We start from the raw sequence: 27,469 nt of genomic DNA, 5'->3' as shown, positions 1-27,469 counted from the left end.
GGTATGGTCGTATGTGGAAGATGTCACTGGATTCTCGGTATATACATCAAGCAAGGCCGGCGACTTGGGGTGGGCTCCTACAGCAGACACTGGTTGTATCAGACACTGGTTTCAATTGGTCTAATTACCATCACAACAACAGAACCACTTTCAATTTCCCAAGTTACTCACTCCTCCGCTTATGATTGCTCTCCTACGACCAAGCCTGGTACTATGGCAACCACACAAGCCTTTCAACCAGCCTCATGCCGTCACACTCCAAGCAACTCATGTCATAGAAGCGATTACCCATGTCCAAATCATCAGGGTGCATTCCCGCTCTCCCCGAGTGTAGAAGAAACATTTATTGCTATGCTTTGTGAAAGCCTTGCACTGGCAGTGGTTACTGCAACGACTTTCGCAAACACCATTGAACGAGGTGAACAACACTGAACCGCGTTTTCAGTGGTTAATTGAGAAGCGCTTGGGAAGAAAAAGCTCAGGCATCTTCACCGTCACCGTCGACAACTTCTCACACGCACACGCTGGCTTCGCCCAAATCATCCGTCCAACAACGCGTTTTCCTTTAACAAAGACCGCTACTGCATTCTTCTGCGTCAGGTGATATTGTAGATTCGGAATACGATACGCCATTGCTCCTCGCATGTCGCTTGGCAGGATAAAACCACCAGCTCTGTAGGCGAACGTCCTATGACAGCCTGTACAAGTTATACCGAAGGTATAATCATATGGGTGGCAATGCGAAGTTCCGTCGCCGGCCATATTCACACCCAAAATACTTTCACTGGACCCAGGTCGAGGTTTGGACAAGTATAATGCTTCTGCAAGCCATTCGACGTTGTACTCACCTTTCATTGGCCAGCGTGTTAGATGGGATTGGTTGTAAATACTTGTCAGAGCTTGCTGAAGACGCTCTGTTTGGTTTGTCTCTTGTAAATGGTCCATAATTATTGGCGGGTTTGATCCGTGTGTCCGTTCCATACCTGCGACAAAGCTTTGAAGATCAGGCCCTTCAATGTCTAGCACAACCTTGGCTGTATTGGACAATCTTGACAAGTGGATCGGATGCTCGCCATGTACTGGCTGTTTGATGATAGATACGATGCCAATCTCCACGAGCGGTAAGGAAATAAGATAGTTAGTAGCGTCGAAACAAAGCTCTTCGCTAAAAACCGGAGGCGCAGTCTCGTGCTCGAGTTGCCAAGTGAAAACATCGCAGTTGGCAAACTCAGACCAATGACCCGGCCCCCGAACTTCAATTGCTCCCATGTAAGGCGTCATGAGTAGAGGAGACATATCGTGCCGCTTCAGGCACTCCCAGGCAAGCCGATAATACTCCGTCTTGAAATCTGAGCCACCCACACTCGAATGACCTACTGGAACAACGATTCCTCTCAAAGCGTGAAGGAAGTCCATGCGGTCTCTGCACCCTCTCTTGCAAAGGAGAGCCGAACCCATTGCGAAGTTGACCATTCTGAGGGACTTGGCCAATCGCACTGATGATAGACCGAGACTCCAGGGGACACGATTCTTCCCCATTTCTACCTTTCTCTCTAAGACATGTACAAATCTATGATGTATGGTCTCGTCGACCCAAACTGCATAGAGACGGTCTATGAACGCTGCATCGTCATTGTTGGCGAGATAGTTGCCTGTGCCAACCATCATTCTCACACGACCACTTCTGATAAGCTCCATTGCTGTCCAGATACGCGAGAAATATTTTGAGTTGCAAACTTTAACAACAGCATCCAATCGCTCATCAGTCCGGCTTTCGGAGTAGAGATGCTGGATTGAATCTGGGCTTATGTCGCCCAAGTGGAGAATGGTGGTTTCTGCGACATAGAAGAGTTCATGCATAATGGAAATGATACCATCTCGCAGCGTATCGCACCATTGAGGTACGCTCAAATAATCGAGCCAGACTTCACCAGCTTCTTGGCCAGAATTCTCGATGCCATTGTAAACATTGAACGATATATCCACGACTTTGCGGGCGGCCTCTTCAGTCTGTGGTATAGTCTTGCGCTGCTGTTGGGCCATGGAGATGCTTGGGTCCCAAACATGGCTTACTGCAGAGAACTTAATTTTGTTGTCTACCACACAACTGAAATGGCGATCGAAGAAGAGTATGGTGGCGTGACGGGTAGGTACTTTGCTACTGTACCCCGTTTGTTCATGATCTGATGCTACCATGCGAAAGGTCCGCATTAGAACGCCGCTGGTGAATGGCTCTTGACATGACAAGCAGTGTAAATTGTCTGGAGTAGGCTCGCGCCATAGCTTCTCCAGAAGCAGTGCACCTTCGAGATAAACTTCAGTTGGATGCATGGTGATTGCTGGTGGAAGACAGTCATGCGGACACGAGGGACTTTTAAGCTTTACGTCTAAAGTAAGCAAGGCTCAGGTAAAGGTGTGATCACTTTGCAACGATAGGAGGGTCAGGGTCACGTTGGCAACTTATGGTTACACAATATTGGAAGCTGGATGTGAGGGGGGTTTCAATATTGGTGCCCTCAGTATGCATGGCTCAGGCGAAGTCATGATCGCTGCGATAACAGTGGCGGATAATCATCACATTGGCATCTCAACGCTACACAAAACTGGCACAGTAAGAATTTGAACTTTTTTTGTTTTGTTTTTTTGTTTTGGATATATGTTAGACTAGATGGTAGTTGAGATGCGAAAGTCGAGCCATTGGAGAGCCGATGGGTCATCCACTTGGCTTTAGATGTGAAAAGATCAGCTTGAATGCAACCTGAGCTGACATAAAGTGTCTGAGTCAGTTGATGCAGGAGGCTCTCAGTGGCCAATTTCTCAGTGTCCAGAGCTTGTGTTGATAGTTCCTGAAGTTTTAAGCATTATGACTCCACTGCTCACAAGACATTTTTTCTCTTTCGCCCTGCGTTGAGAATGTCTTCCCTCACCTGCTTGTGGCCTTTTCTCCTTCTGATGCTGATGGAGGAAAGCGAAATTGCCTGGAAGTGAAGAAAGGCATCTTGCCTTTCGTCAAAACCCTTGACCTAGGGCAGGACAAAATGAGATCTCATGTAAGCATTAAAGGTGGAGGGAGCCATGCTGCTTCTCAGATGTAAGTTTGCTGAGAAAAACCTTACTCATCATTGTCTCCAGCACGACTGTGGGAGTCATGATTTGGCACATATGACAGAAACTCTCTGTTTCCAAAGAGACTCTCCATGTACTTCATACGGGAGTCTGGAAAATCTTTTGCGAAACGCCCCTCCCGAGCCTCGTCCAAGAATCCTTTCTTCGTGAGTGCGTCGACATACTGACTTCTGACTTTCCTCTTAGCCTCAGTCTTGGCATTGTGCTGCTCCTCCAGACGGTTCATTTCCTCCATCAAGGGCGTGGGGTTCATGCGGTTCAGATAGACATCTACCATGAGGCGTTCCTTTTCCTCCTGTACGACATGGCAATCGCGGTTGATAATGCAGTCTCTAAGTAAGTCTGACATGAAGAGGGAAGCCTTGTCACAGGCCTTGTTCAATTCCTCCTTGGTGAGCTCATGGAAATCCAGCCATCTCTTGAGTTCTGATAGCTCAAAGTCTACGCCATCAAGTCGGTTCCGAGCCATTAGAACAGCTGCCGACGCAACTGCTTCCTCGGAGGTCGCTTTCGCCAAAGCGAGGCCCGTCTCCGTGCATTCGGCCATCACCGTCTCGTACAAGCGGTCTTGACGCTCCTTTGCCTTTACTGATGGGCCATTAGTAATGCTGGCGTTAGAACCCTTCTCTTTTACCGATGTATCGTTGATGGAAGAGGTTGCAGGTTCTTTGCCCTTTGCCGATGGCGGATTGGTGGCACCAACTTCAAATTCCTTGTCTCTCATAAACAAATCGTAGGTAGGCTCTTTGTCCTTTGCTGATGGGCCATTGTCCACACCAGCTTGAGATTCATAGTAGTGGCGCAGGATCTTCGTGTACTTTGACTTCGCGTCCATCATACAGACGCGTTGTCGTTCCTCGTAGATTGACATCATCTCCTTGAGTCTGGTGCTCTGACGCCAATTTCCGTCTGCTGACTGGCTGTTGTCCGCAGCGGCTTGAGTCTCTTCCTGGGACTTCTCTGATATCATCTTGAGCAGCTCTGACTTGACTTCATTGGCTTTGAAGCGTTTATCCACGCCAGCGAGCATGAACTCCTTGAACGATGTGTATTCGGGCTGCTTTCCGTTTGCTATCAGGGCATTGCTTTCAGCAGCTGCAAACTTGTTGAAAGCCTCCTCCATCGGCATCTGATCGTTCAAAGCAACCAAATGGCTCAAAAGCTTCCCATGCGCTTCGAGTCTAGTGAGTGTATCCACTAACTCGCTGCACCGCTCATGCCAGGAGCCTTGACGCTCCTTTCCTTCTGCCGATGGTGGATTAGTGGCACTAGCTTCCAACTCCTTGTCTCTTGTTGACAAATCATTGGTAGAAGACGCCGCAGGTTCTTTGCCCTTCGCGGATGGTCCATTGGAAGGACTGGATCCGGGTACAGCGCCAGAATTGGTGGGAGCGCTACGGAAAGGGAGACAGCCGCGGGGAAATGGCGATTTCTGTCCCGATAAACTAGCCGGGAGAAGAACTCTTCCAGAGCTGGAGACACAAGATGAATCGCCTCGAGGCATCGGGCTAGGGGAGGACATTGTACCCTGAACGGGATTAACAACCTCTTCTACCCTATCTGATGCTGTTGAGGATGTGGATGACATCTTTGCGTCGGGCATCGACCATTCGAGAGGTCCTGTAGCCGTCCGTCGGATAGGCCGCATGGGAACAGCATTGGATGTTGATGGCGCGGGGTTCAGGTGGAAGTCTCGAATCATCTGAACAAAGGGCTCGGGGATAGGTTGGTCGGGAATCGGCTTGCTCATCAACAGAGCGTGGGCGAAATAAAGAGAGTAAAACCCAGATTCCATCCTGTCCGACTTGGGACACTCCTATCATCTGTTAGCATATGAAAGTACAGAGCAGAAGGGATAAGAGCGTACCATAGGCTTAATCGGAAGGTCAGGACACCCCTGTTGATGGAAGGTTGCCTTTACAAGGCTTTGAACCACGGCAGGGCACGTGAAGTCATCGAGGCCTTGGGGGTCGTAGTGGGCAATGTAGTGTGGCAAATTTCTGTCCCAGTGCAAGAGCGAGTAGGACGCTAATTCACCCACAAGGAACAGAGTGTGCCGTCCGTACCATACCGCACGAGGGTCATCCCCCAAAACGTGGAGGAGTGTAGGAGTGAATAGAAACCCATCGATAGGAGCCCTGGGATCGTTGATTGCCAATGCCCCTTCCTCAATATCATCCAAGTCTAGCGCCTCCCGATTCCTGATCCTGCAGATAGTTCTTACAGTCGGGGCCGGATATCGGAAAAATCGAAGCGTTGCCTCTGGGGATGCCGCGATAAGGGGATTGGGCCCCATCTCGGTCTTCCTCTCCGGAAAGGATCGGTTGTCCATTGCGGGACTCTTGCTGCTGCTTAGGAATGAAGGGGTATCGGGGACACGCATGTCATAAGTTCAGAAGTCGCCTTTCTCAGGTGCTGCTGAACTTATATTTCGATGTGCTTGGGGTAGTATAAAACCTGCACCTTACTCTCGAGATGCATGCCTTTTATAATGCTTCAGAACCCTAATCTTTGGACCAGACCGGCTCCAGCTAAGGTTGACATTAGAAAGAAGTTTGAAAACGATCTGTTACTTTCTACTATGATCTGGAATAGGCTGAAAGAGGCAGTCCGAGCTCTATCAATCAGGAAGTGCAGGATGTCATTATAGTGAGCCACGATGGCATGGACACTTCATTGCCCTAGGTAACCGGCGCCTCGCGCCGTTTCATTGGCGAGGCTGTCAGCCGGAGACCCGGAAATGAAGTCACAATACACCGATTGTATCAGTGTGAAACTGGCCATCGAGTTGGATGTAGGCTTGTGTTCCTTTTTTGGGGGTTTATTGCGTGGGGTTCTGGAGAGCTTCAAGCGACGTGGAATCGAAGGGCCAATTAAATGCTGTCGGTACAATGGATCCAGAAAACTTTCTAAGTTATCAATTGCTTCCATAAGATTCGATATAAGGTAAAACGACCATGCTCCAGAACTATAAAAGCTCTGCAGGTCACCCGAGAGGTCCAAATCCTAACCTAATTCGCATGCCTCATACGTTTTGTCCGATACTGCGACGTATTCACAGTAACTAAGTTTTTCTCGCTCGTGTTATCGTCACTGGCTGTCGTGGTCCTCATCTCAAATGACTGCTCCACCGTGATGCCCTGGTCGATGCCCTGGAGGGGATGCCGTGGCCTCGGAGGGGAATAGTCTGGTGGCTGAAGACTATTGCTGCGGTCCGACTTCGATGATTGGAGCGCGAGCAAGCTCGGGAATGCTCGGGAGAATAGGGGTTTGAGCGAGGGGACGCAGGCGCACATGATGGCGATGTTGCATTCGAGACCGGACCATATCGCGATGTCGACGCCCTTGGCTGGGGAAGGTTAGCATTCACAATGCTAAGTTGGGAAAATACTTACCTGGTCGTTGTGTAATAGAGACTGAGCTGTAGGCCCAAAGCGAGTGCAGTCTGATGACAGCAACGATACAAGCACTGCGTCTAATCAGTATCTTATCTCTGCGATAACGGAGAGGACTCACACTGCACCAGCGGCAAACACGCCCATCAGAACGAACTTGATCCGCCTCTCAATTTGTAGATTACGTAGGAACGGCATAGGCGCTACGAGCAGCGTGATATCGTTGACAATATTGATCCCAGCAAATGCATATCGCAAAGCTCTATTGTCAAGACATTTTCCTGGCATCGAGTCATCCCAGTACTTCGCGATAGGATCGCAGGTGAAGACTGTCAGCATGAGACATAACATCCCGTATACGGCGTAGAATACGATGAGACTGATGAAGAGTCGGCGGGCGGTCCGTGTAGTAAATATTCGGAGGCATTGGAAGGATATGGAGAGCTTGATGGCGAGATGGCAGATGGTGTACGAGATGACGCTCGCCGTCGTCGCTTGGATGATCGAGGAGAGGAGTTTTGGGTTGGGCGGTAGGCCGAGGCCGAATTTAACTTCTACTCATTTTGTCAGGACAATGTAATGTCGGAAAGGTGAGTACTCACGTTGCATAACAGCAATCAAGAATCCAAGAGTACCCAGCTAAAGATGTCAGTCGGAGTAATAACATGGCGAGACAAATCCCAGACACCCACATCCGCAAGAATGATGAACAGATCATCAACGCCAACATTTCTCAACAAACAAATCCTCGTTATAAATCTCAAGATGACAAAAACCGTAGCGAGGACAGTGAACAAGAACCCAAGGACCACCAACGAATGGCACTCTTCAGGCACAAAAATGTCGGCAACATACATGGTTACAGCATTTCGGAAAATTGGGAGAAGAAATTGACGTGTCCGTCAATTGACAGATACATCGGGGCTTTATTATGTGGCCTACCTCCTGTCAGAATTTGCCTGCCTGCTCACATTCTCCCTTCACCTCTCAGACATGACCTCAGAAATACAGCGTCTGACCTTGTATCTGAACACCAGCTGCCGCGAAGGCTTGGAAAGTGGCGGATATAAGAGTATTTGTGTGGTCATCTCATGATGTTTTATGCAAGGGATTTTACAATGTCTTTGATCAAGACTCATTGTAGAAGCGATCAGCACGGCTTGAAAGATGACTTGTCTCGTTCAGGTTAGATAAGTAAGCAAAGGTGCCCTTGTTTGAAGTTTTGCTGCGCCTGGGTGAAAACGAAGGATCGCTGCTATTAAAATTGCGAGGTGACATTCTGACACAGCATCGGATGGTCCCAGCCCTACTCGCGACTGGGAAGCACGGATCCGAACGCCTTCGGAAATTGGTTGGGAGCTTAAATGCGAAAAACCCCAGCTTTTCCAGCCTTATTCTCGGCCAAGCTTTTCCGGGTCAATCCCACCCACCCGTCTTGCCGTGTCTTGGACTCTGCCCCTACTGTTTAAGTCTGCCTGCTGTCATTAGTCCCCGGGGCCTTTTCTCCGATACCTCATCCTTAAAGGGTACCATGCAGATAGTAACAATGCATGTTGGTTCAGTCAGAACAAGACAATTGCATAGAGAACAATGTCGACTCGGTCTTGACTGCTGGATGTCGCCAGAACAGCAGTCTCAATTTCCCCAGCTCCACTTTGAATCCTTCAGACATCTACCGACAATGCGGTCCAAGTCTTTATCGTCGTTTAGATAAGATAAACTTCAGGCACCGGCCCGAGCGTCTGTCACATCAAGGGGCAGTGTAACATCGTCCAGAGAATAGCGCTTACTACCAGACCAATGCGCCACTAAGACTGACAGTAAACCACGCGAAGGATTTGATTGCACAATGCGGCCTTGACTGTTGAGCCGTTGGGAATTTCTTTAAATGGATTGCATGACCCTTACATCAAGTCTTTTTTGCCATGTTCTTCACCACGTTCTTTTAACTACATTCTTTTATCAACAGTCATTACAATGAAGTTCTTGTCAGTTTTTAGTCTTTCTTTAACCGTCGCTGCTTGTAAAAGCACGCCTCCACCAGCCAAGTCGGCCAAGGTGGATGTTCATTCGCATTTTGTTCCGGATTTCTATGCTGAGGCTTTGAAGGAGGCTGGCCATGTTCCTGGTCCCGATGGAATGCCCGGTACTCCCGTGGGTATATCCAATTGATAGTGATGAGGTAAAGGCTGACTTGTACGTGTAGAGCTGGGATGCCGAGTCTCATCTGGAGTTCATGAAGGAGAACAACATTGAGCGATCCATTCTCTCAATTTCCAGCCCTGGTGTCTATCTCACTGTTCCTTCCAAAGATGCTACCAAGAAGGCCATTGACCTCGCCCGCAAGGTCAACGATTACGGATCTGAGGTCAAGGCAAAGTACCCTAAGGAATTTGGGTTCTTTGCGTCTCTCCCTCTGCCCGATATCGAGGCATCGCTGAAAGAGATCGAGCACTGTTTCAACGAGCTTGACCCCAAGCCTGACGGCGTCGTCATGATGTCTAACTACTACGGTCTTTACCTTGGTGATCGCGATCTCGAGCCTATTTACGAGGCACTGAATGAGTACAATGTTACAATCTTTGAACATCCCACCACTCCCTGCACCCAATTCAACGGTCTCCGATTTGACATCGACAAGGACGCGCCGGCCATTTCCCAACAGCAGTGGCAAGCCCTCAACCGTCCCCTCGCCGTCCGTCAATTCGCCGCTCCCACACTGGACTTCCCCTTCGAAACAGCCCGCGCATTCGCAGATCTCTTCTACACCAGCATGCCCACAAAGTTCCCCAATCTCAAGTGGATCATGTCGCACGCCGGTGGTGGTCTCATCCCCACTCTCGACCGCATCATCACCTACAGCTCTCTCTACCCTGGCCTGAATCTTACCGAGGAGTCTCTGAAGGAGACGCTTTCCACCAACTTCTTTTTCGATTTGGCAGGACCTTGGCCCGTGAACTTTGCCATTCCTTCTTTGTTGCGCTGGGTGGATTATACCAGGATTGTTTGGGGATCGGATTATGTTTTTACGCCCGCGAAGACCGCGGCTAAGTATGCTGCTGCTTTTGATGAGCAGGTTGATGGCGCGTTGGGTGATGTTGTTAAGGGAAATGCTGTGCGCGCGGGTAATGCCCGAAAGCTCTTTGGGTAAACTTTTGAGCAGATCTATACTGTTGCAATGAGCGGGGGAAATCGGCATCTAATATCCATGTATTAATACGCTCTGTTAAGGACAAGCTTTATCAGATCATGACCCGTAAATATAACATGCTGGTAGCTCAAATATGAAACTATTACTTGAATAACCGACGGGAGACGACGATTGGTGGAGTTTTTAGCACCATGACCTCGGTCCTCATGCGAGGAACAGTAGTCTTGGCAAGATGCTCGGATGATAGTCCACCGGGATTGCAGGATTTGGCCGGGTAAATTGACTTCAACGTGGTATTATGCGGGGTGATCAACTCCCCACAGTCGAATTCATCCACGGCAGTTGGCCATGTGGCGATGGGACTATATGCGCCGGGTAATTGGAGATGGTTATATAACTGACCATGTCGGCCCAGGTTTCTAGGGAGTTCTCGTTGATAAACACTTTTTGCGTTACCCAGCCAGTCATCATGAAGTGAGTAGTTCGTTGGTAAAAGTTGTGATGTTAGTCAACTGACAATACAAACAGACTCGACCCTTCAAAACTCACCGCCTTCTTGGCCGCCAACTCAACAGGCGTCGGCGTTTTAGTTGTCCCCGGTGGTGGCTATAGCGTTCTCGCCAACGGTCACGAAGGACGAGAACCAGCTGAATATCTCAACACCCTCGGCATCGACGCCTGGATGCTCGAATACTCAACAGCAAGCACCATGTCTCCACCACTCTACCCCAAGCCCATGGATGAGGCCCTCGGCGCACTGGATCTCATCCGCCAACAAGCCCCGAATCTGAAGAAACTCGGTATCTGGGGCTTTTCGGCTGGTGGTCACCTTGCTGGAACAACAGCCACTACTCCCGGCACTAACCTCGACTTTGCTATCCTGGGATATCCCGTTATCACTCTCGAGGACGATTACACTCATGAAAACTCGCGATACAACCTCCTGGGTAATAAACCTACCAAGAAGCAGATCAAGGAGCTTTCAGTGCAAAACAGAGTGAACGACAAGACACCTCCTACGTTGCTTTTCCACACTTCGAATGATGATCTTGTTCCGGTTCAGAACACCTATTTGTATGCTCAGGCCATGGCGAAGCATGGGAGAAAGGTTCAGCTTGTCGTTCTTCCCGATGGAAAGCATGGAGTTGGTTTGGCGCAGAATGATCCTGTTAGAGACTGGACTTCGGAGCTGGAGCGATTTCTTAAATATTCGATCTAACTGGAATTTATTCGACCTTGGTATTCTTGTATATAAAGACATTCTGGAGTATATTTTAACTGAAAGTAGCCGTCCATGAAGGTACTTTAGCGAGTGACATGTAATTATTCCCGATTAACAACCGCCTCCACCTCCTCCTCCACCGCCACTGGCACCGGCACCACCGGCGGCAGCAACAGCGGCAATAGCACCCAGACCACTCGAACTCGCACTGTTATTCTCCTCCCTCTTTCGATACTCGTAAATACACAAGAGCGACATGACAACAGCGTACTCGAAAAGAGGACCGAGGTCCACGTTGGTCTGCAATGTACCGATAGCGCTGGATCGTAGACTGAAGGTTTGCCTCGTAAAGACAGCCATGACCTGGCCGTTCGGATCTTGAAGGTTGAAATTATTGTCGCCGAGCTTGGAAGCATGCATCCCATCAACAGCGATATTGTTATCTTTCTTCCAAGTCATGGGCATAGGCTGTCCGGTGCTTGGAAGATTGAACATGAATGTCCAACCATAGTTGTCTTCGCCGTGATGGATAAGCTCTGTCCACTGGGCGTTGGAGGGGTTACCAAGAGCAATTCTAAAAGACTTGCTGTCGCTTGGGGACGTCTTTTTTACTTCTGGGAAGAAACATTCTCCCATCGGCGCCCCCTCTGCGGAAAACGCCAGGTCGGGCTTCTTTTTTCGACTTGAGATTTGGAGGCTGTAGGTTGCTGGTCTGTCGGTGTCATCCTCAGGCGTGCACTCATAACGACTGTGGAATGAGGGTTTCGTGATTTTGTAGCGAGCTGGACCATTCGGGCGGTCCTGGTAAGGAGCTGGGGCATTGTTCTCGGAAGATTGATATATGGATTGTTTTGATGGAGGCTGGTAGTCCTGAGGCGGCAGGACGCCGTTTGGGGGGACTTGATACGTTGTAGTCATGGTGGGAGCTTGATGCAAATAATGATTGGAAAATAAGTGAACAGCTGAGATAGTCAAGTTCAGGCCCAAGGCTAATCGCAGCAGGACCAAGGCTATATATAAAATGTTTCCAACGTCTTGAATCCGATCGCACTCAAAATGGAAAGATCGCCCAGTGATATCATGCTACAGTGGAATTAGGCTTAAGGCAAGCTTGGCTAGAGACTCTGAGTGGTCGAACCAGTGAAGGATCGAAGGATCAACATTACATGGCCATCGCAGTCCTTGCCGTAAGAGGAATTTTGCTGCGCCTGTGCCGAGTAGAATGACATCAAGTGGCTGTGAGGACCAACACCATGTGGGGTTAACATGATCGTTGTCAGCCTTACCATGGAAATCTTTAAGAACAGAACATCAAGTCCTAGACGTATGAAGCTGGCAATGCCTGAAAGAGTAATTTTACTGAGACTATCGATCTGGAAAAATCTTCTACCCTATCGATTCTTTCCTTTATACTAGCATAATGTCCTGTTTCTTCAACCATTCCTCCTCAACTCCCGTCTCAGCTTCCCCATCCATAAAGCCATGCACATAAGCCGCGCAAACAACCCTGTACACGTCCCCAGGTCCCTCTTCATTCTCAATAGCTTCAGCCTTTCGCAAAATCATGGGGACTTTCCCACCATCCAGAACAGCAACAACATCACCCTCCCTCACATGCCATCTCGCCAACACAAACAATCCATTCTCGGTCATCACAAACATGAATTCTCTCAAAATAGTGTCATTGCGCACTTTAGTCATGTTTGACCCATCATCTACATCAGCATAGTCAAACCCATCACCAAGCTCGTAAGAAAATATGGAATACGACTCATGCCTGTCGCTGGCGATCTGAAAGCTGAAGACGTTGATCTCGCCTTCTCTTAATCTTTCCTGATTAGTAACATTGAGGATGTCGATCTCTTTTTGTCGGAGGCGGCGCATTCTTGGTGGAATCGTGCAGTCTTTAACTAGCGTCCTCCAGAACGCACTTATACATGTCTCGCCGGTAGACACAGTTTTGCCGTTGATGCTTGGAGCATATATATGGGCTGAGGGATTCAAAATTGTGTCTCGGTCGAAGTAGAGGTCCATGATGCCTTTGACGAGATAGTTCTTTGACGGATTTTGTAGAATTGGCTTAACCTTTCCCAAGATGGTGCCTCTCAAAGCCAAGATACGTTGATCTTTTCCAAGAAGGCGACAGGGCGTTTCGCAACATTTGAGCCCGGCTCCGAAGATGTCGCGTTGAGCAAAGATGGGTGCCACAGAATCTTGATGTTTCGCATCAAACTCGGCGACCCAAGACGGTGTGTTTCGATGACCTGCTTCTTGGAGCGCCTTATGCCCATCATTACCCTCAAACGGGTTCTGACATAGAATGTCCAGATTACCGGAGAGGTTGATCAATGCTATAGTGGTTTCTTGATAGAGCTCTCCGACTGATTTTGTATAATCAATTTCGATACCATGGTTCTCAGTGACCAAGCCAAGAAGACCAAATATCTTGTCTCTCGGATCGGTAGACTCCATCTCCCGGAAGCGGGTCACCACATCCATCAGCCCAGAATGAACATTTTCAGGTTCCCGAAAGAGCCGACGCTGGTCCTCGATGAGCTTGACCGTGACGAAGATCTCTCCCCACACTGGGAAGCTATTCTCGTGACTCCTGTACATATGAAATGCGTCAAAGTAAGGCTCATCTCTCAGTAACACCGACAATGAATCCCAGTCCAGCTCATCATCCTTGCATACAAGTGTCAGCCGCGGAGCTAGCGAGAGCTCTTGCATAACCCAAAGGCGCTTCCAAATAGTTGGTGTATCAAAGACAGCATGAAGGTGTTCCTGTGGGCCATAATCGAGGAAATAACCGTCAGAGTCATGCATATTCTGTAGACGTTTTAGAGTCTTGGAATCCTTAGCAGTGATCTTGTGCATCAGCTCCATTCCTTTCCTGATCTCTTCTTCAACTTCATCACGGAGTCTCGGGTGTGCAAGCTGACTGCTGTCAAAAGATCTTCCTATCATCGGATCTATCCAAGCTATGTCCCGCTGGCATCGAGAATAAATCTCTCGCATCAGCGCAACTTGGTGATTTCGCTCTTCCATGTCTGACTGGTTTATGCATACTGCATCGACCCACAGAGTACGAGGTTCAGTCTTTGACCGCAAATACGAAAGCGCGTACTTCAAACTTGGTGTGACGAAGAACTTTTGGTCGTTGAGAAGTATTGGTTCTGAGAAGATCGGCTCGCCCCATACATAAGAGAGGGCTTCGTAAACAGGAGCTGTTGAATCGTTTTGGGGATTCAGCTCTGCGTGGGAAAGAGAGCAACAAATCTGGTCGTTTTCGTCACTGGCAGGATGCAGAGTGAGCAGGCGAATCTCATGGCGTGCGGTGTCGAGTTGTTGGTAGATTGCGGCATACGGCCCACTGCTTGGCTGCTGGGCGACATGTTCAGGCATGGTGAAGAACTACACAAGAAAGGTCTATAACACAAGGGAAAGAAGAAATGGAGTTCGAAAGTAGCCAAGAACCGCGGAGTACGATGAGAGATCTGAAACCGATCGCAGTCAGCCTAAGGCTGAAATGGATGAGACATCCCTGGGACAAGCGGAGTAACAGGAGCTGCACAGCCCCATACACTAGAGCCGAGTAGGCAAAAAGTAAATGACTGCGGTTTGTGTGGATCGAACACACGACCTTCAGATATCACTTGGTGAAGAATGAAGTTTGACTTCAGTCTGACGCTCTCCCAACTGAGCTAAACCCGCTGACTAATTGTGACTGCGACAAACTAGTTTGAGTCTATCGAGGAAAGTGTGTTTCTAAAATTGACAATGTCATCCTTCCCCTAGCATTTCCGCTCGGGATATAATTCAAAAGATCTGTTCTAGTTGTTCTTTGAAAGATACATGATGATATTGAGAACTGAAATACCTCGCTCTGACCATATTCGCATTCCTTTCACCTCTGAGTATATCCGCCATCGACAGACAAAGCAGATCCAGTAACAAAAGAGCTCCGTCCGCCAGCCAAATACAAAACACCGTCCGCAATTTCCTCAGGCTGGCCCATTCTCTCCATAGGAACCGCCGTAGAAATTCTCTCCTGCATCGCCTTCAGAACGTCAGGATTTTTCGTCGTCATAGGTGTTTCCGTATACCCTGGACAAATAGCATTGATGCGTAGTCCACCCTTTGCATAATCCTCCGAAGCCGAGCGTGTAAGCCCAATGATGGCATGCTTTGCTGCGGTGTAAGATGTAGATAGCGGGATACCGACAAGCCCTTGAATGGAGGAGAAGTTGATGATAGATCCGCGCTGAAGATCCCTTCCGTTAATGGAGGATTTTATGCGCTCTTGCTTCAACATGACCTTGGCAGCAGCTCTCAGCACGAAAAATGTGCCATTCAGGTTGATGTTGAGAACACGGTTCCAGTCGTCAGTTTCAGCGAATGCTGCTCCGCCTTTGTGCTTTATCGCAACACCAGCCGCGCTTACAACGTAGTCAATACGGCCAAAGTTTCGGACCATGTCGTCGACGATTTCATTGATGCGGTTTTCGTCTGTGACATCTGCAGGGTAGAGCTCAATTCGGAAATCTTTGTTAGGTGAAAGGTTTTGTTGTTCTATCTCTGTCTTGACGACTTGAAGAGCTTCGAGACTGAGATCTATAAGGGCGATGCCGGCGGAGCCTTCTCTGGCAAAGGCTTTGGCACAGGCGCGGCCGATTCCTGAGGCACCTCCTGTAATCAAAGCGAAGCCGGGGACATCCATCGCGTAGTTAGATGATGGTGATAGTATGAGTGCAGTTGATCAATAGAGAATGTGAATAATGTGGTTTGCAATATTGAACGAATTGGTTATTAGAAGAGCTGGTCTTATACTGTCTGATATCAACTTTCTCCATGTTGTAGCATTTTCTGGATGTCTAGCTATTGGTTGCCCGATATCCGAAGCTAGTCTGGCAAAGCTTGCCCTCTTCGTCAACACCGGCTCGGTATCTCTCATGTGCCCCACTAAGATCAGCCACCAGATATAACTTTCCTCTTTAAAATGCGGGGTTGGCATGATAACGGTTCAAGTGCATGAATTGCAATGTGGAACAAGGAGTGATTGCTTGATCCATGTGTTTCAACGTACAGCAACGTGTCGAGCATTCACCGGCCACACGATAAAGAAGAGGCCTTGGCAATGTAACTGCCGAGGCCTTGGAGACTACCCTATAGCCATGCCCGTGTTCGGCGGCCTATCAACAACAAGAAGGACAATCGACAACATTGAACAGAGTCGTTGTTCATGGCACTGGACATATGTCAATAGAACAGGCACCGCGTCGAGCTTAAGAATGATGTTGGAGATTTTACTTCTGTTAGTGGCTCTTATATGGATTTGTAAATCATCGGCAGACAATTGCAGCTCTTACGAACACACTTAGTGAAGAATGTGCAGGTGTAAACTGACTCTCAATTGAGCAAATCAACAAAATAACCGTGATCTAAGAAAACAAAAGACCCTGATACCCCGTCTTCTTAACCTCATTACATCGTCGGCGGTACTCAATCGTACTACCACTGTACCGTGCAACACTTCTAACACTCTTGCCCTTGACATTCTTATTCACACCCGTCATCCAGCTATCAATCTCATTCACCAAAGTCTGACTCTCACTGCACTTGACGACATGCTCAGTCCACTTCTCGACAGCCTCCTCAGTAGGCTCAACAGAAGTATACCCGTTATCCTTACAGTACTGTAGTAAGTCCGTGATAACCTGAACAGCGTGCTCGATGCTGCGAGTAGCATTCCCGAAGGGTTGGTGAGGACCAAGAACCATGAACATATTCGGCATGGAAGGTACCGTAAGGCCGAGGAATGTTCGTGGTCGATGATCAAGCCAGATTGCGCTGTCGGCTTTGGGACTGTCGCTGGTGGCGATCAATGGACGGTCATCCTTGCCATGCCAGTCTATAGCGCTGAAAGCGCCAGTGATGGCGTTGAAGCCAGTAGCGCAGATCAGAACGTCGAGTCTGCGTTCCTTCCCATCGGAGGTCAAGATTCCAGATGGGGTAACGCGATCAATGGGTGATTTCTGCAAATCAACGAGATGAACGTTGGGTTTGTTGTACGCCTCAAAGTAACCACTCTCAAGCGGCACCCTCCGCGTTCCAAAACCATGATTCTTGGGAATAAGACTCTCAGCAACGGCAGGATCGTTGACACGCTGCCTGATCTTGTCCGCCATGAAGTTCGAGTATAGACTGTTCGCATAACGATCGGTGTATGTGTCCGAGAACACACCTAGCCACTTTCCAAAACCAGGTTCATTGTACAGTTTCTCCCATAGCTCGAGACGCTCTTCCTCAGTAACTTCGAGCGACTTTCGTGGGTCGGCTTTGTGCACGAAACCAGATGTGCTCTCAGAACAAATTTGGAACACCTTGTCGTAGTTCTTCTTATGCTCGGCCATGTCCTCGAGTGTGATTTCGGAATTTCGGAGCGGTGCAGACCAGTTGGCTGTGCGTTGAAAGACTCTGACTGACTTGATGCTGGGTTCTTTGGATAGGGCTGTTATAGTTTGGATACCAGTTGCCCCGGTACCGATGACGCCAACATTCTTGCCGGCAAAGTCCCGACTGATATCGAGATCCTTCGGCCAGCGGGAGGTGTGGAACAGCGTTCCTTTGAAATCCTCAATGCCCTCAATAGCAGGTAAGGTCGGCGCAGACAAAAAGCCTAACCCACTAACGAAAAAGTTGGAAACATATTCGTTCCCAGTCTCATCGACAAAAGTCCAAGTATGTCCCTCCTCATCCCAAGTCGCCTTGGTAACAATAGTATTCAACTGGATATCTTTGTAGAGATTATGTTTCTCCGCAAAGTATGTGATGTACTTGTGCGTCTCAGGTTGAGGAGAAAAGGCCTCTTTCCAATGCCACTCGTCAAGCAACTCTTTGTCGAACGAGAAGCAGTATGAAAGTGACTCCGAGTCAAAGCGACATCCTGGGTAGGAGTTCCAGTACCATGTTCCGCCCACGTCGGGGGCAGCGTCAAGGACCTTGATGCGCCAGTCTGGAAAGCGCTGTTTGAGATGGTAGAGGGTGCATAGGCCGGAGAGGCCTGCGCCTAGAATGAGGACGTCGAACTTGTTGGTTGAGTTGGGTAGAGAGCCCATTGTTGCGGTCGTAAGTGTAGAATTACAAGATGTAAATTCGTGGTGAAAGGCCTTTCTGGTTATTCACGAAGCCTGGACTTTATATCACAAGCCATTAACTTCTGCAATCCGACTATTGAGATCGTAGGCAATCGGCAAGTCCCCTCATGTTCAAATTACCAATCGGGACAACATGAAAATAGAATGCAGCCGATGAATTGACCCGCTTTCTCCTCCAGATAAAACCTTCCTCTTTTGTTGGTGACTTGACAGCTGAGTTGTAGCGCAATCAGTTTGCCCAATCATTGCCCTTCAGTGGGTGATAACGGGTGTACCGGTGCGGGGAGAACCTTGTCACGACGCACGAGGCCAGCAAAGGGCGTCGTTGCCGTAGACTACGGCTCCTCTTTCCGACCCCATTCCTTCACTGTAAATGGTGCGTACAGCGGGCCTGTGCCGTATCCGACCCGCTCGATCGCAAAGCCCAAGTAGCATCAAGTGGTAGAAAACTATTTGTTCTGTACAATCCTACAACAGTTCACCATCGGGCGTACCGATTAGGAAGGCTTTTCCAATACTCTCCGATACCCCGAAGGCGGGGAACAGTGTTGTCTCTGGGGGCTTCGTGGAAATGAACATGAACTGAAGGCTGTGACAACAAGTTAGAGGAATTATATGAAACGAAGGTTTATTCAGGAACATGTCTTCGAAAATATTAACCTTTACGTAACGAGCTTTGTGCTATTTCTAACGCTCTAATCTTGCTTCCTATCTGTAACACATGATATGTTCAAAATTGGAAATGTTCAAAAATAGTATTCAATCTCCAGTGCTTCGCCGCTTGGAAATGGGGAATCACATCTTCTCATCCTACCAACGTTTCATATCAGAGACCACATCAGCCATCCCCATCTAACTCACTCTAACTCGCTCATGCCCTACGACAATCAATCATGTTAACCCTTAAAAACCTTTACACCGGTTTCATCACCGCTATGGTGATGATCTTTGGAATTGTCCCTGTTCTTGGATTCATGGTTCCCTGGCTCGCTACTTGGGGCAGAGCCGAACAACGGTAAGTGGCCTTGAACAAAATGATTGAAGTGCCCTTTTCATGGTCTTCTACGCTCGCATTTCTCGACAGGATTGGCAAAAAGCTTTTATATGATTTTCGTTCAAGAGGTTAGTAGGCTGGAATGCACGACATGGAGGATTTGGAGTGGTATGAGCCGTTTGACATGTTTCCTGGACTAGATGGGACTATGACTTCATGCATGCAAAACCAGACCGGCCATATTGGCAATTCTAACTTCAGATCTCTTCCAACTTATTGTTTTCCTTGGTGATGTGTCATAATTAAAGTTTGCAATAAATATTGAGGAAGTTCAATCTGAAGAGATACTAGTCGTGGTCGAACAGCGTGACGACGTTCCCAATCCAAGACTTCGGCGGATCGATCAACGATTGACCATGAATAGAGGCACGACATCAGTACTAGGTTTAAGGATATTTCTTATTCACACTGACGTTACTTAATGCCCCGACAGATCTTCGATAGGCGGGATAGGTTTACGCAACGGTTCTAGGTGGAACGTCTCGAGCGCACGACAGGCCACTTGAGAGTTTCACAAGGAAGACAATGAGCTGAAATGCCGATGAGAAAACAAAGATACGGTGAGGGTTCTTCGTCCATTGTCGCATCCAAAACAGAATATTGTGCATTGGAGGCTGAGACAATCATCCAGGAAGAGTATTTCCGCCACCGAGGCGTGCATTTACAGGGGTTCAGGCGGGATGGCCTCAAACATCGAGAGGGGTAGAAATCGCTAATTAAACTTGGTAACTCAGGATGGAAGAAGAGGGGTTGCTGTTTCTATGTCATGAGATATGAGCACTATAAGAGAACACAGTACTGTCGTGTCGAGTAGCATGAGTCTGTATCTGCACTGAAATCATCACGGACTATACCAGCCTTCAAAATGCCAGGTTGCCTCGAAGGTCTCCACGCTATCGCCACTCATATCGTGAAAGGTGTCGAACAAGATGCCCTCGTCAAGGATATAGAGAAGCGGGCCAAAGGGGTCTTCACCAAAGATGTCGATGCTGCTCCCGAGACCCGCATCTTCTACAGTAGCAAAAATCCTACCCCAATCGTCACCATGAAAGATGGCAAATTCTCAGCCGTCGAAGCAATGGCAATTGAGAATGGCAAGGTCCTGAAAGTCGGCAGTCTCAAGGACACCAAGGCTGCAGCATCGTCCGTCACAGAACCGACTGACATCGGAGGCAATTGCATCGTACCTGGCTTTGTAGAGCCTCACCTTCATATCATCACCTCGGCAATGTTGGATAAGTTCCTGGTGAACTGTGATCCTCTCAATCATGAGATTGGCGGTACTTTCGAAGGTACAATGGAGTTCCTTCGTAATAAAGTCAGGGATCTCAAGAAGGGTGCGTGGCTCCTGGGATATGGCTACGATCCATCTCGATTGGAACCATATGAAGGATCATTCAGAGATTTGACACCGGCTCTGTTCGAACAGGAAGGCCTGACTGAAAATCCTATCCTCATCATTAACGCCTCTGGCCATATTGCCTACGCCAGTTCCCTCGCCTTACGTGAAGCCAAACAGGATGAACCTGCTTCTGGAGTTCTTATCGAACCAGCTGCGTTCCAACCCATCATTACCAAGGCACTGCCGAGTCAGATTATAAAGTCGTTGGAAATATTCGACGGTCTGTTCAATGTCTTGAAACGATGGAGCGCTAAGGGTTTCACCACAGTCTTTGACGCAGGTGTCGGACTCTCTATCCCCCAACTTGACGCCTACATATTGAGCGCGTTGGCAATATGTGCACCACTTCGCATCGCTGGAGCAGCTGCAAACATGACACCTGGAGAAGCTGAGAAGACTGTCGGAAAGGGCGACATGCCGTCAGGCGGCGCAACACCCTTGAAGATCAAGACCATCAAGCTCTGGATGGATGGCTCGACTCAAGGCTTCACGGGTGCACTTGAGGGACAGTACAAGAATGAGTTGCTGCCGGAATACTTCTGGGGAGCACCGTGGGGGTGGGCGAGATGGAAAGTTCGCAAAACGTGCCATATCACACCCTTCACGGAGTCTGACATCTTCGATGAAATGAGGACTTGGGCGAAGAGAGGGTACCAGTTGATGGTACATGTCAATGGTGATTGTGCTTCTGAAGTTGTGCTCGATGCTTTTGAAAAGCTCAAGACTGAGCTTCCTGACTTAAAGGTCCGACATCGACTGGAGCATTTCACCGTGACCCAGTCGCAGCAGATCGAACGTGCTGCCAAGCTCGGCCTCTATGCTAGTCATACCATCGGACACGTCAAGTACTGGGGCAACACCTTTGACAAATACATCCTTGGATCCGAGCGAGCAGGGCGCATTGATCCGCTGCAAGATGATGTGAAGCATGGACTCGTCTACTCGCTCCACAGTGACTCTCCCGTGTCGCAAGCGGATGGATTATCATATGTTAGAACTGCTGCGACCAGACTCATGTACGAGAAGACGCCCGATGAAAATCCGGAAAGAGTACTTGGGGGTGATCAGACTGTGACGGTGGAACAAGCTTTGGCTGGCATAACAGTGAATCCAGCGCGTCAAATACTTCTCGAAAGCGAGATTGGGACACTTGAGGATGGAAAAGACGCCAACTTCGTTGTTTTGAGTCAGGACATCACCTCGTCTTCACTTCATGCCAAAGATATTAGCAGTGATTGGGTGCTCGAAACTTGGTTCAAGGGACGTCTGAGGTCAGCACGCGGGTAGTGAATATCTAGTCGGGAGTTGATAGAGTCGCACTTGTCCGCCACTATCTCTTTTGTTAATATCACCAAATAGCTGATTGAATGAAGGTATATCTCAAGACTTATCTCGTTAGAGTGCGTAACCTGAATGGTGGCAACCATCCTGTTCCAAGAGAGGAAAGTTTCCCCAAGAGTCGCCGATAACCGAAAGGCGGGGACGTCCACTTCCAGTTAGCCCGACATGGCTATCTCTCCTCCACAAGAACCCTGCCCACGATAATCTACATCTTCAGTCTGTAAAATGAAACCCGATCTATCGTAAAGCAAGTCTCGTCAAGGAGACAATTCCTCTCGATATGTCTACCTCGAGAAGGAAACATGACGCTCGGAGCAAGCGCCTGCCAGGCCGGCGAAGCCGATCGTTCGGGGGCTGCATTACTGTATGTTCTCTCTGTGTCATGGCCCACCCGCATACGCTTACAACGCCTAGTGCCGAAGTCGTCGTGTGAAATGTGATGAAGCTCGCCCTGGATGCTCATTGTGCAGTATAGCCGGCGTTGAATGTGGAGGCTACAACAAAGATCTCATCTTCGACCTTGATGATCCATCTACTGCCACGACACGATTTCGACGGCCTTTGCTTACGGAGAAAGAACGTCGATGTATGAGTGAACAGATTGCGCGCGACATTCCACCAAGTCTGGCCAGTTGGCATTTGTCCAAGATTGAAGACGAGTGCGAGAAAGCGCCGTCTGATATCCAGATATCGCGAGGCCCTTTTGGAGCTTTTAGAGTTACGGCAGATCGGCACCAAGAATTTGTCTCTACTCTAGACAAACTACCAGATGGTGCGCAAGATACTTCGAACTTTCAAATCGAAGACCAGGACGACTTCATTCTTCCGGATTTTGATGACGAAATCGAGCTCGTTCCTCCGCCTTATGATACCTCGACAGTTGCCTCTCAACAGCTGGTTCGACAGCCTCAGGATTGGATGACGGTACTCGAAAGCCTCCCTGTAGGCGACTGGCTAAGCCCTGGCCAATTTGATCTCCCAGATTGGTGGGGCTCTACGGTTGTTGACCCTTGGCCTGACAGACTTGCAGCTACACCAAAACCGTCATCGCCAGTTCCATCATCCTCAGTCATGCAGATGGAGCCACCTGCATTACCAGTATCCCAGCCCTCCTTTATGACAGGCCCAATCGTTGACAGTAATATTCCCCAGGATGCTGTCTTGTTAGTCAAACACTATGCCACAACAGTACTTCGCGGCTTGACCCCATATCGTCATAGCAAAACACCATGGCACATCCTTTTCCTTCCGCATGTGAAAAGCTGCTTAGCGGCCCTAACCTTAGGAGAGGATATGGATCATGCCAGTCTATGCGCCTTCTACGGCACATTATCCATCAGCGCCTTCAGCCTCGGTGGAATCTATGACTCGAACAAATGGCTACAACAAGGCAAGACATATTACCAACAGGCTCAACTCCATATACGCGTCATGCTAAGAACAGCATATGATATACCCAAGAGGGCTAAGTACAAGTCTATTCTCATGGCACTACTCACCATGGTGCAAATCGAAGTCTTGTCTGGCAATCGAGATGAAGCAGAATATTACTTCTTGGAGACTGAGAAGTTTATTCGTTTAAGAGGGTTGAACCGCCGCAAGTCTCGCAAGGTCAGATTGCTTCATCACTGCTATGCCTTTGAGCGACTTTCTCATGAAAGTACCTTTACTGAGAGTCGACTCAATCTTGACCATCGCAATCGCGTACGCGAGGCGATTGAAGCAAGCGACGCCAGACCTTATAGTTTGGACAATCTCTCATTCCGTCTCACCACATGGAGAGATTTGGACCAAGAGATGTTAAAGGTCAAAGGTCAAGTTGAGGGCGAGAATGATCTACATCTTCAGCACCCGGGAATCTGGTCTGCCACGCTATATCCCGAAATATTTGGTGTGCCGGAACTCCATCTTTTCATGCTTTCCCTGGTCATTCGTCTCGCTCGAGAGAAGGTTCAAAGCCAGGAGGAAGCCATAACTCTTAAGGAATATATGGCTCGTGGCAAAGCCGTTGAACGATGGATAAAACAGCTCCACGTCCTACGCCAATCTATCTGGACGGCAGAAACACCCGCCGATGCAGAACAGCAACAATCTGTCAACTTACTCAATAGCCTAGCCGACACAATGCAACATGCGCTTTCAGTCTACTTTTACCGGAGGATCTACGATCTAGATCCGTCTATGCTTGAGAAACACGTGCTTGGGGTACGCGATCGGCTTCTCGAGTTTGACGCTTCAGATGCAGGAATGGGGTATGGATCTTTAAGATTGATATGGCCTGCTTTTGTCGCTGCTTGTGAAACGGATGATGTGGAGATCCGGTCTTCGTTTGTCGGATGGTTTGAAGAGGCGGGGAAAAGGAGCGGGTTGAGGATATTTATAGAGACGAAAGAGAGGATTGAGAAGGTCTGGAATGAAAGAGACGGAGTAAGCAATGTAGTTTTGCTGTAATTAATCACAACCAATTCGTACAGTTGTTCACCCTCCCTGACGGTAACAGTTTTGTTCCACTCTGTCAAGAACCGAAAACGGAGAGGCCATTCATTCCTTGACACGGTCATTTCATTGAAGGCGTGATCTACCTTTTTAGCTATTGACAAGACGCTCTAAATGATACACAAGGTAATCCAAAAGTGGCAAGCTATATCCTGAGATTACCTACTGCTTTAGAGGAGTAATGATGTACTGCAGCCACCAACAAGGTGCGGGGAAGTTAACCCATCATCCTGCATCGAGATATAAGACGAGGACAGCTACACTCTTCACTTGAAGACCAACCTCATTCAAAAGTCTTTATCGCATACCGTTATGGCATCTTTCGAAGGCAAAGTAGTATGTCGACTTGTTCTTCATGACTCCCAAGACTAACTCTCTAGATCGCAATCACTGGCGCAGCCTCCGGCATGGGCCTCGCAACAGCCCAACTTCTCGCCTCAAGAGGCGCCATCATTTCCGTCGCAGACATCAACGAAGAAGCCCTCAAAACAGCCACATCATCACTTTCCGGTGACAAACACATATACCATGTAGTAGACGTCAGTGAAAGCGACTCCGTAAACTCATGGATCCAAAAGACCCTCGACACATTCGGGAAGCTTGACGGTGCTGTCAATATGGCTGGTATCATCGCTGAGCCGACGCCTCTGACAGAGTATAGTGATGAGGTCTGGGATAGAATGTTTGCGGTCAATACGAGGGGTGTGTTTAATTGCTTGAGGGCGGAGTTGAGGGCTTTGACGGAGGGCGCGAGTATTGTAAGTGAAGTAGCTGCGCCATGGAATATCACTGACTAGTTAAGGTATCCGCCGCCAGCGTGTTTGGGCAGTTTGGAGCTCCCGGTCATGTTGCCTACTGTGCAAGCAAAGCAGCTGTAATCGGACTTTCCAGAACAGCCGCCAAAGAGAATGGTCACATTCGTGTTAACTGCGTCTCCCCAGGTATGTTATGTCTCCCAAACTCATGGCTTGACTGACTATCCGAGGCTCTGTGAGTACCGCCATGAACCAATATGATGACCCGGAACATGTCAAACGTAGTCTTGCGGGAACAGCCCAGAAGAGAAGAGCCGAGCCGATCGAGGTTGCTCGCGTCATAGCTTTCCTACTTAGTGATGAAGCATCTTTTGTCACGGGCGCAGTGTATAATGTTGATGGCGGTTGGGTATGCTAGAGGCCAGGATTCAACATCGCAAAACATGAAGCAAGTCTATTGGTATCGTCTACTCTAAAACAAGTGATATAAGCAAAACATTATCATAAACATCGCCAATGTCCCACCCGGTCTTTTGTCTACACCCAAAGACTCGACAACCTGCGTATCACCCTCTAATCTTTCCTTCAATTTCTTCCTATCGACATCCTGGACACTCACACCGTCCTCGATGGCCAAAACAGCTGCCGTAGCGGCACTTTGTCCCAGGATCATATATACTGGCTCCATGCGTACCGCCGAAAGCGCGATATGCGATGCGCTTACCGTGACAGGGTTAAGAAAATTCGTAGCGTCCTTCTTTGATGGGATAATTGAGCCGTATGGCATGCTGAACGGTCCAGGGTTGGGAACATGGATAAGACCTTCGTCGTAGATCCGATCGTCGATGATAACGCGTTCGACTTGGTGTACGTCAAGCGTGTAATATCCCACCGCGACGATAGTATCGTTATACTCTTTCGGATCTTGAATATCGTCTTGTTTCATCATGTACATCCCGTTCATACGTCTGGCTTCACGGATGTAAATCTCGTAAGGCCAGTTCTCATTGCTCACCCACTCATCTTTCGCATAACCCCACAGTCCAACTTTTTCGCGGATGTGTTCTGGGACATCCTCGTGATTTGCTAATGTCCAGAGCAGTCCTTGTGCCCAGACTTTATGTCTATGCGCGGTTGCTTCTCGGTCTTTGTACGAGTATTCTGCATAATTGGATGTCTCGTTGTTGCTTCCGCCGATGAGATCTGTGCTGACAAGACCAGCTGCGTTGGTATCGGTTTTCAAGTTCGGCATGAGTTGTGTGGTAAAGAATGGTCCCTCGTGGCCGGCCTTGATGTAGCGAAACAAGATTTCGTAGTCCGACTCGTTGTAATCTTTTGGTTTGAAAAATTCCTTCTTGTTGTCTTCTTCTTGCGTTAATGAGAGTCGATAGTTAAAGGCTTGAAGACGATGATCTTCTTTTCCATTTGCATGATAAGCACCGTAGTTGGTAAGTTCCCGGCCAACGCCTGGAATGAAACCGCTCTCAGAATCATCCTCGTCGTTGAACGGATTGATTTGCGAAAGACGATTCGCCTGGTCTAGATGAAATCCAGCAGCAGACTCGTTGAATTCCTGTTTATCTTCGCGTCCCACTCGATGGGAGATTCCAGCTGTGTCCATGAGATCGCCCTCGTAGCCCGCGTCGATAAACATCTTTCCCGAAAATGTCGATCCGGACTCTGTTTGGAAAGACTTGATCTGCGTTCCGTTCATGTCCACGCCACCTTCTGAGCGGACGATGGCCTCATTTCGAAAGACGGGAATTTTCTCATCTTTGATCCATTTCTCAAAGATCTTCTCGGCGACATGCGGTTCAAAGGTCCACTGAACGTTATCCCCGATGGCCATACCCGGTTGAGCTCGGATCTTCTTGTCGATGTAATCATCTCTTGATTCGTATTTCCAAGCGTCGTCGTTGTCGTAGTATTGGTAGACCTTCTCATAGAATTCTCTCGCGATACCACCAATCGTATTCCCATCTTTTGAGTCTGTCCATCCCAGACCAGAAACTGTCAATCCACCAAGTCGTTTCCCAGGAAATATTATCGCAGCAGTTTTGTTCATTCGAACTGTTTGAATAGCAGCTGCTATAGCAGCAACCGTGTTTCCATAAATAACCACATCGGAATCATGAGTGATGGCTTCCGATAAGACATGTGAAACAAAGAATGAACAAAGCAGAAACAAAAATGATGACGCCATGGTGAAAACTGGCTGCAAGCCACAGCACAGTTGAAAGAGTGAGAAAACAACGAAAACGAAAATTGGGAATTCCGAGGTATTATGCCATTAATTCATTAGTCTAATTATTCAAGTCTAGAACAATGCTGACGATCAGCCAAGTGGGTCTAATTGACGGCGATTCCCTG

The 27,469-nt window shown here is 48.5% G+C and overlaps 11 protein-coding genes across 11 annotated transcripts; 3 read left to right on the top strand and 8 right to left on the bottom strand.

Moving 5' to 3' along the window:
- Positions 1 to 441: 441 nt before the first annotated feature.
- Positions 442 to 2,331, bottom strand: FIESC28_10605 (uncharacterized protein; the record flags this gene model as incomplete). Its single annotated transcript, XM_031164736.1, has 1 exon — positions 442 to 2,331. One exon carries the CDS (start codon positions 2,329 to 2,331, stop codon positions 442 to 444), a length of 1,890 nt encoding a protein of 629 aa, XP_031011224.1.
- A 781-nt stretch (positions 2,332 to 3,112) lies between these two features.
- FIESC28_10604 (uncharacterized protein) lies at positions 3,113 to 5,458 on the bottom strand (the record flags this gene model as incomplete). The annotated part of the gene is made up of 2 exons (XM_031164735.1): positions 3,113 to 4,942; positions 4,994 to 5,458. 2 exons carry the CDS (start codon positions 5,456 to 5,458, stop codon positions 3,113 to 3,115), a joined length of 2,295 nt encoding a protein of 764 aa, XP_031011223.1.
- A 679-nt stretch (positions 5,459 to 6,137) lies between these two features.
- On the bottom strand, positions 6,138 to 7,378 carry FIESC28_10603 (uncharacterized protein; the record flags this gene model as incomplete). Its single annotated transcript, XM_031164734.1, has 5 exons — positions 6,138 to 6,475; positions 6,522 to 6,595; positions 6,643 to 7,075; positions 7,124 to 7,160; positions 7,214 to 7,378. The coding sequence occupies 5 exons, from the start codon at positions 7,376 to 7,378 to the stop codon at positions 6,138 to 6,140; spliced, it is 1,047 nt and encodes a 348-aa protein (XP_031011222.1).
- Positions 7,379 to 8,498: 1,120 nt separating this feature from the next.
- FIESC28_10602 (uncharacterized protein) lies at positions 8,499 to 9,672 on the top strand (the record flags this gene model as incomplete). The annotated part of the gene is made up of 2 exons (XM_031164733.1): positions 8,499 to 8,675; positions 8,728 to 9,672. 2 exons carry the CDS (start codon positions 8,499 to 8,501, stop codon positions 9,670 to 9,672), a joined length of 1,122 nt encoding a protein of 373 aa, XP_031011221.1.
- A 469-nt stretch (positions 9,673 to 10,141) lies between these two features.
- On the top strand, positions 10,142 to 10,891 carry FIESC28_10601 (uncharacterized protein; the record flags this gene model as incomplete). Its single annotated transcript, XM_031164732.1, has 2 exons — positions 10,142 to 10,146; positions 10,201 to 10,891. The coding sequence occupies 2 exons, from the start codon at positions 10,142 to 10,144 to the stop codon at positions 10,889 to 10,891; spliced, it is 696 nt and encodes a 231-aa protein (XP_031011220.1).
- A 114-nt stretch (positions 10,892 to 11,005) lies between these two features.
- On the bottom strand, positions 11,006 to 11,812 carry FIESC28_10600 (uncharacterized protein; the record flags this gene model as incomplete). Its single annotated transcript, XM_031164731.1, has 1 exon — positions 11,006 to 11,812. One exon carries the CDS (start codon positions 11,810 to 11,812, stop codon positions 11,006 to 11,008), a length of 807 nt encoding a protein of 268 aa, XP_031011219.1.
- A 489-nt stretch (positions 11,813 to 12,301) lies between these two features.
- On the bottom strand, positions 12,302 to 14,299 carry FIESC28_10599 (uncharacterized protein; the record flags this gene model as incomplete). Its single annotated transcript, XM_031164730.1, has 1 exon — positions 12,302 to 14,299. The coding sequence occupies one exon, from the start codon at positions 14,297 to 14,299 to the stop codon at positions 12,302 to 12,304; it is 1,998 nt and encodes a 665-aa protein (XP_031011218.1).
- A 502-nt stretch (positions 14,300 to 14,801) lies between these two features.
- Positions 14,802 to 15,614, bottom strand: FIESC28_10598 (uncharacterized protein; the record flags this gene model as incomplete). The annotated part of the gene is made up of 1 exon (XM_031164729.1): positions 14,802 to 15,614. The coding sequence occupies one exon, from the start codon at positions 15,612 to 15,614 to the stop codon at positions 14,802 to 14,804; it is 813 nt and encodes a 270-aa protein (XP_031011217.1).
- A 721-nt stretch (positions 15,615 to 16,335) lies between these two features.
- Positions 16,336 to 18,012, bottom strand: FIESC28_10597 (uncharacterized protein; the record flags this gene model as incomplete). The annotated part of the gene is made up of 1 exon (XM_031164728.1): positions 16,336 to 18,012. The coding sequence occupies one exon, from the start codon at positions 18,010 to 18,012 to the stop codon at positions 16,336 to 16,338; it is 1,677 nt and encodes a 558-aa protein (XP_031011216.1).
- Positions 18,013 to 19,970: 1,958 nt separating this feature from the next.
- On the top strand, positions 19,971 to 25,517 carry FIESC28_10596 (uncharacterized protein; the record flags this gene model as incomplete). Its single annotated transcript, XM_031164727.1, has 6 exons — positions 19,971 to 21,778; positions 22,319 to 24,275; positions 24,621 to 24,680; positions 24,725 to 25,102; positions 25,147 to 25,285; positions 25,330 to 25,517. The coding sequence occupies 6 exons, from the start codon at positions 19,971 to 19,973 to the stop codon at positions 25,515 to 25,517; spliced, it is 4,530 nt and encodes a 1,509-aa protein (XP_031011215.1).
- A 54-nt stretch (positions 25,518 to 25,571) lies between these two features.
- On the bottom strand, positions 25,572 to 27,302 carry FIESC28_10595 (uncharacterized protein; the record flags this gene model as incomplete). The annotated part of the gene is made up of 1 exon (XM_031164726.1): positions 25,572 to 27,302. One exon carries the CDS (start codon positions 27,300 to 27,302, stop codon positions 25,572 to 25,574), a length of 1,731 nt encoding a protein of 576 aa, XP_031011214.1.
- Positions 27,303 to 27,469: the final 167 nt, after the last annotated feature.

The sequence above is a fragment of the Fusarium coffeatum genome (assembly GCF_003316985.1).
Source record: "Fusarium coffeatum strain FIESC_28 chromosome Unknown BRIP53273_contig_323, whole genome shotgun sequence".
Taxonomy (NCBI): domain Eukaryota; kingdom Fungi; phylum Ascomycota; class Sordariomycetes; order Hypocreales; family Nectriaceae; genus Fusarium; species Fusarium coffeatum.
Note: the sequence above shows the minus strand (reverse complement) of the source record. Positions and strands in the feature narration are given on the sequence as shown.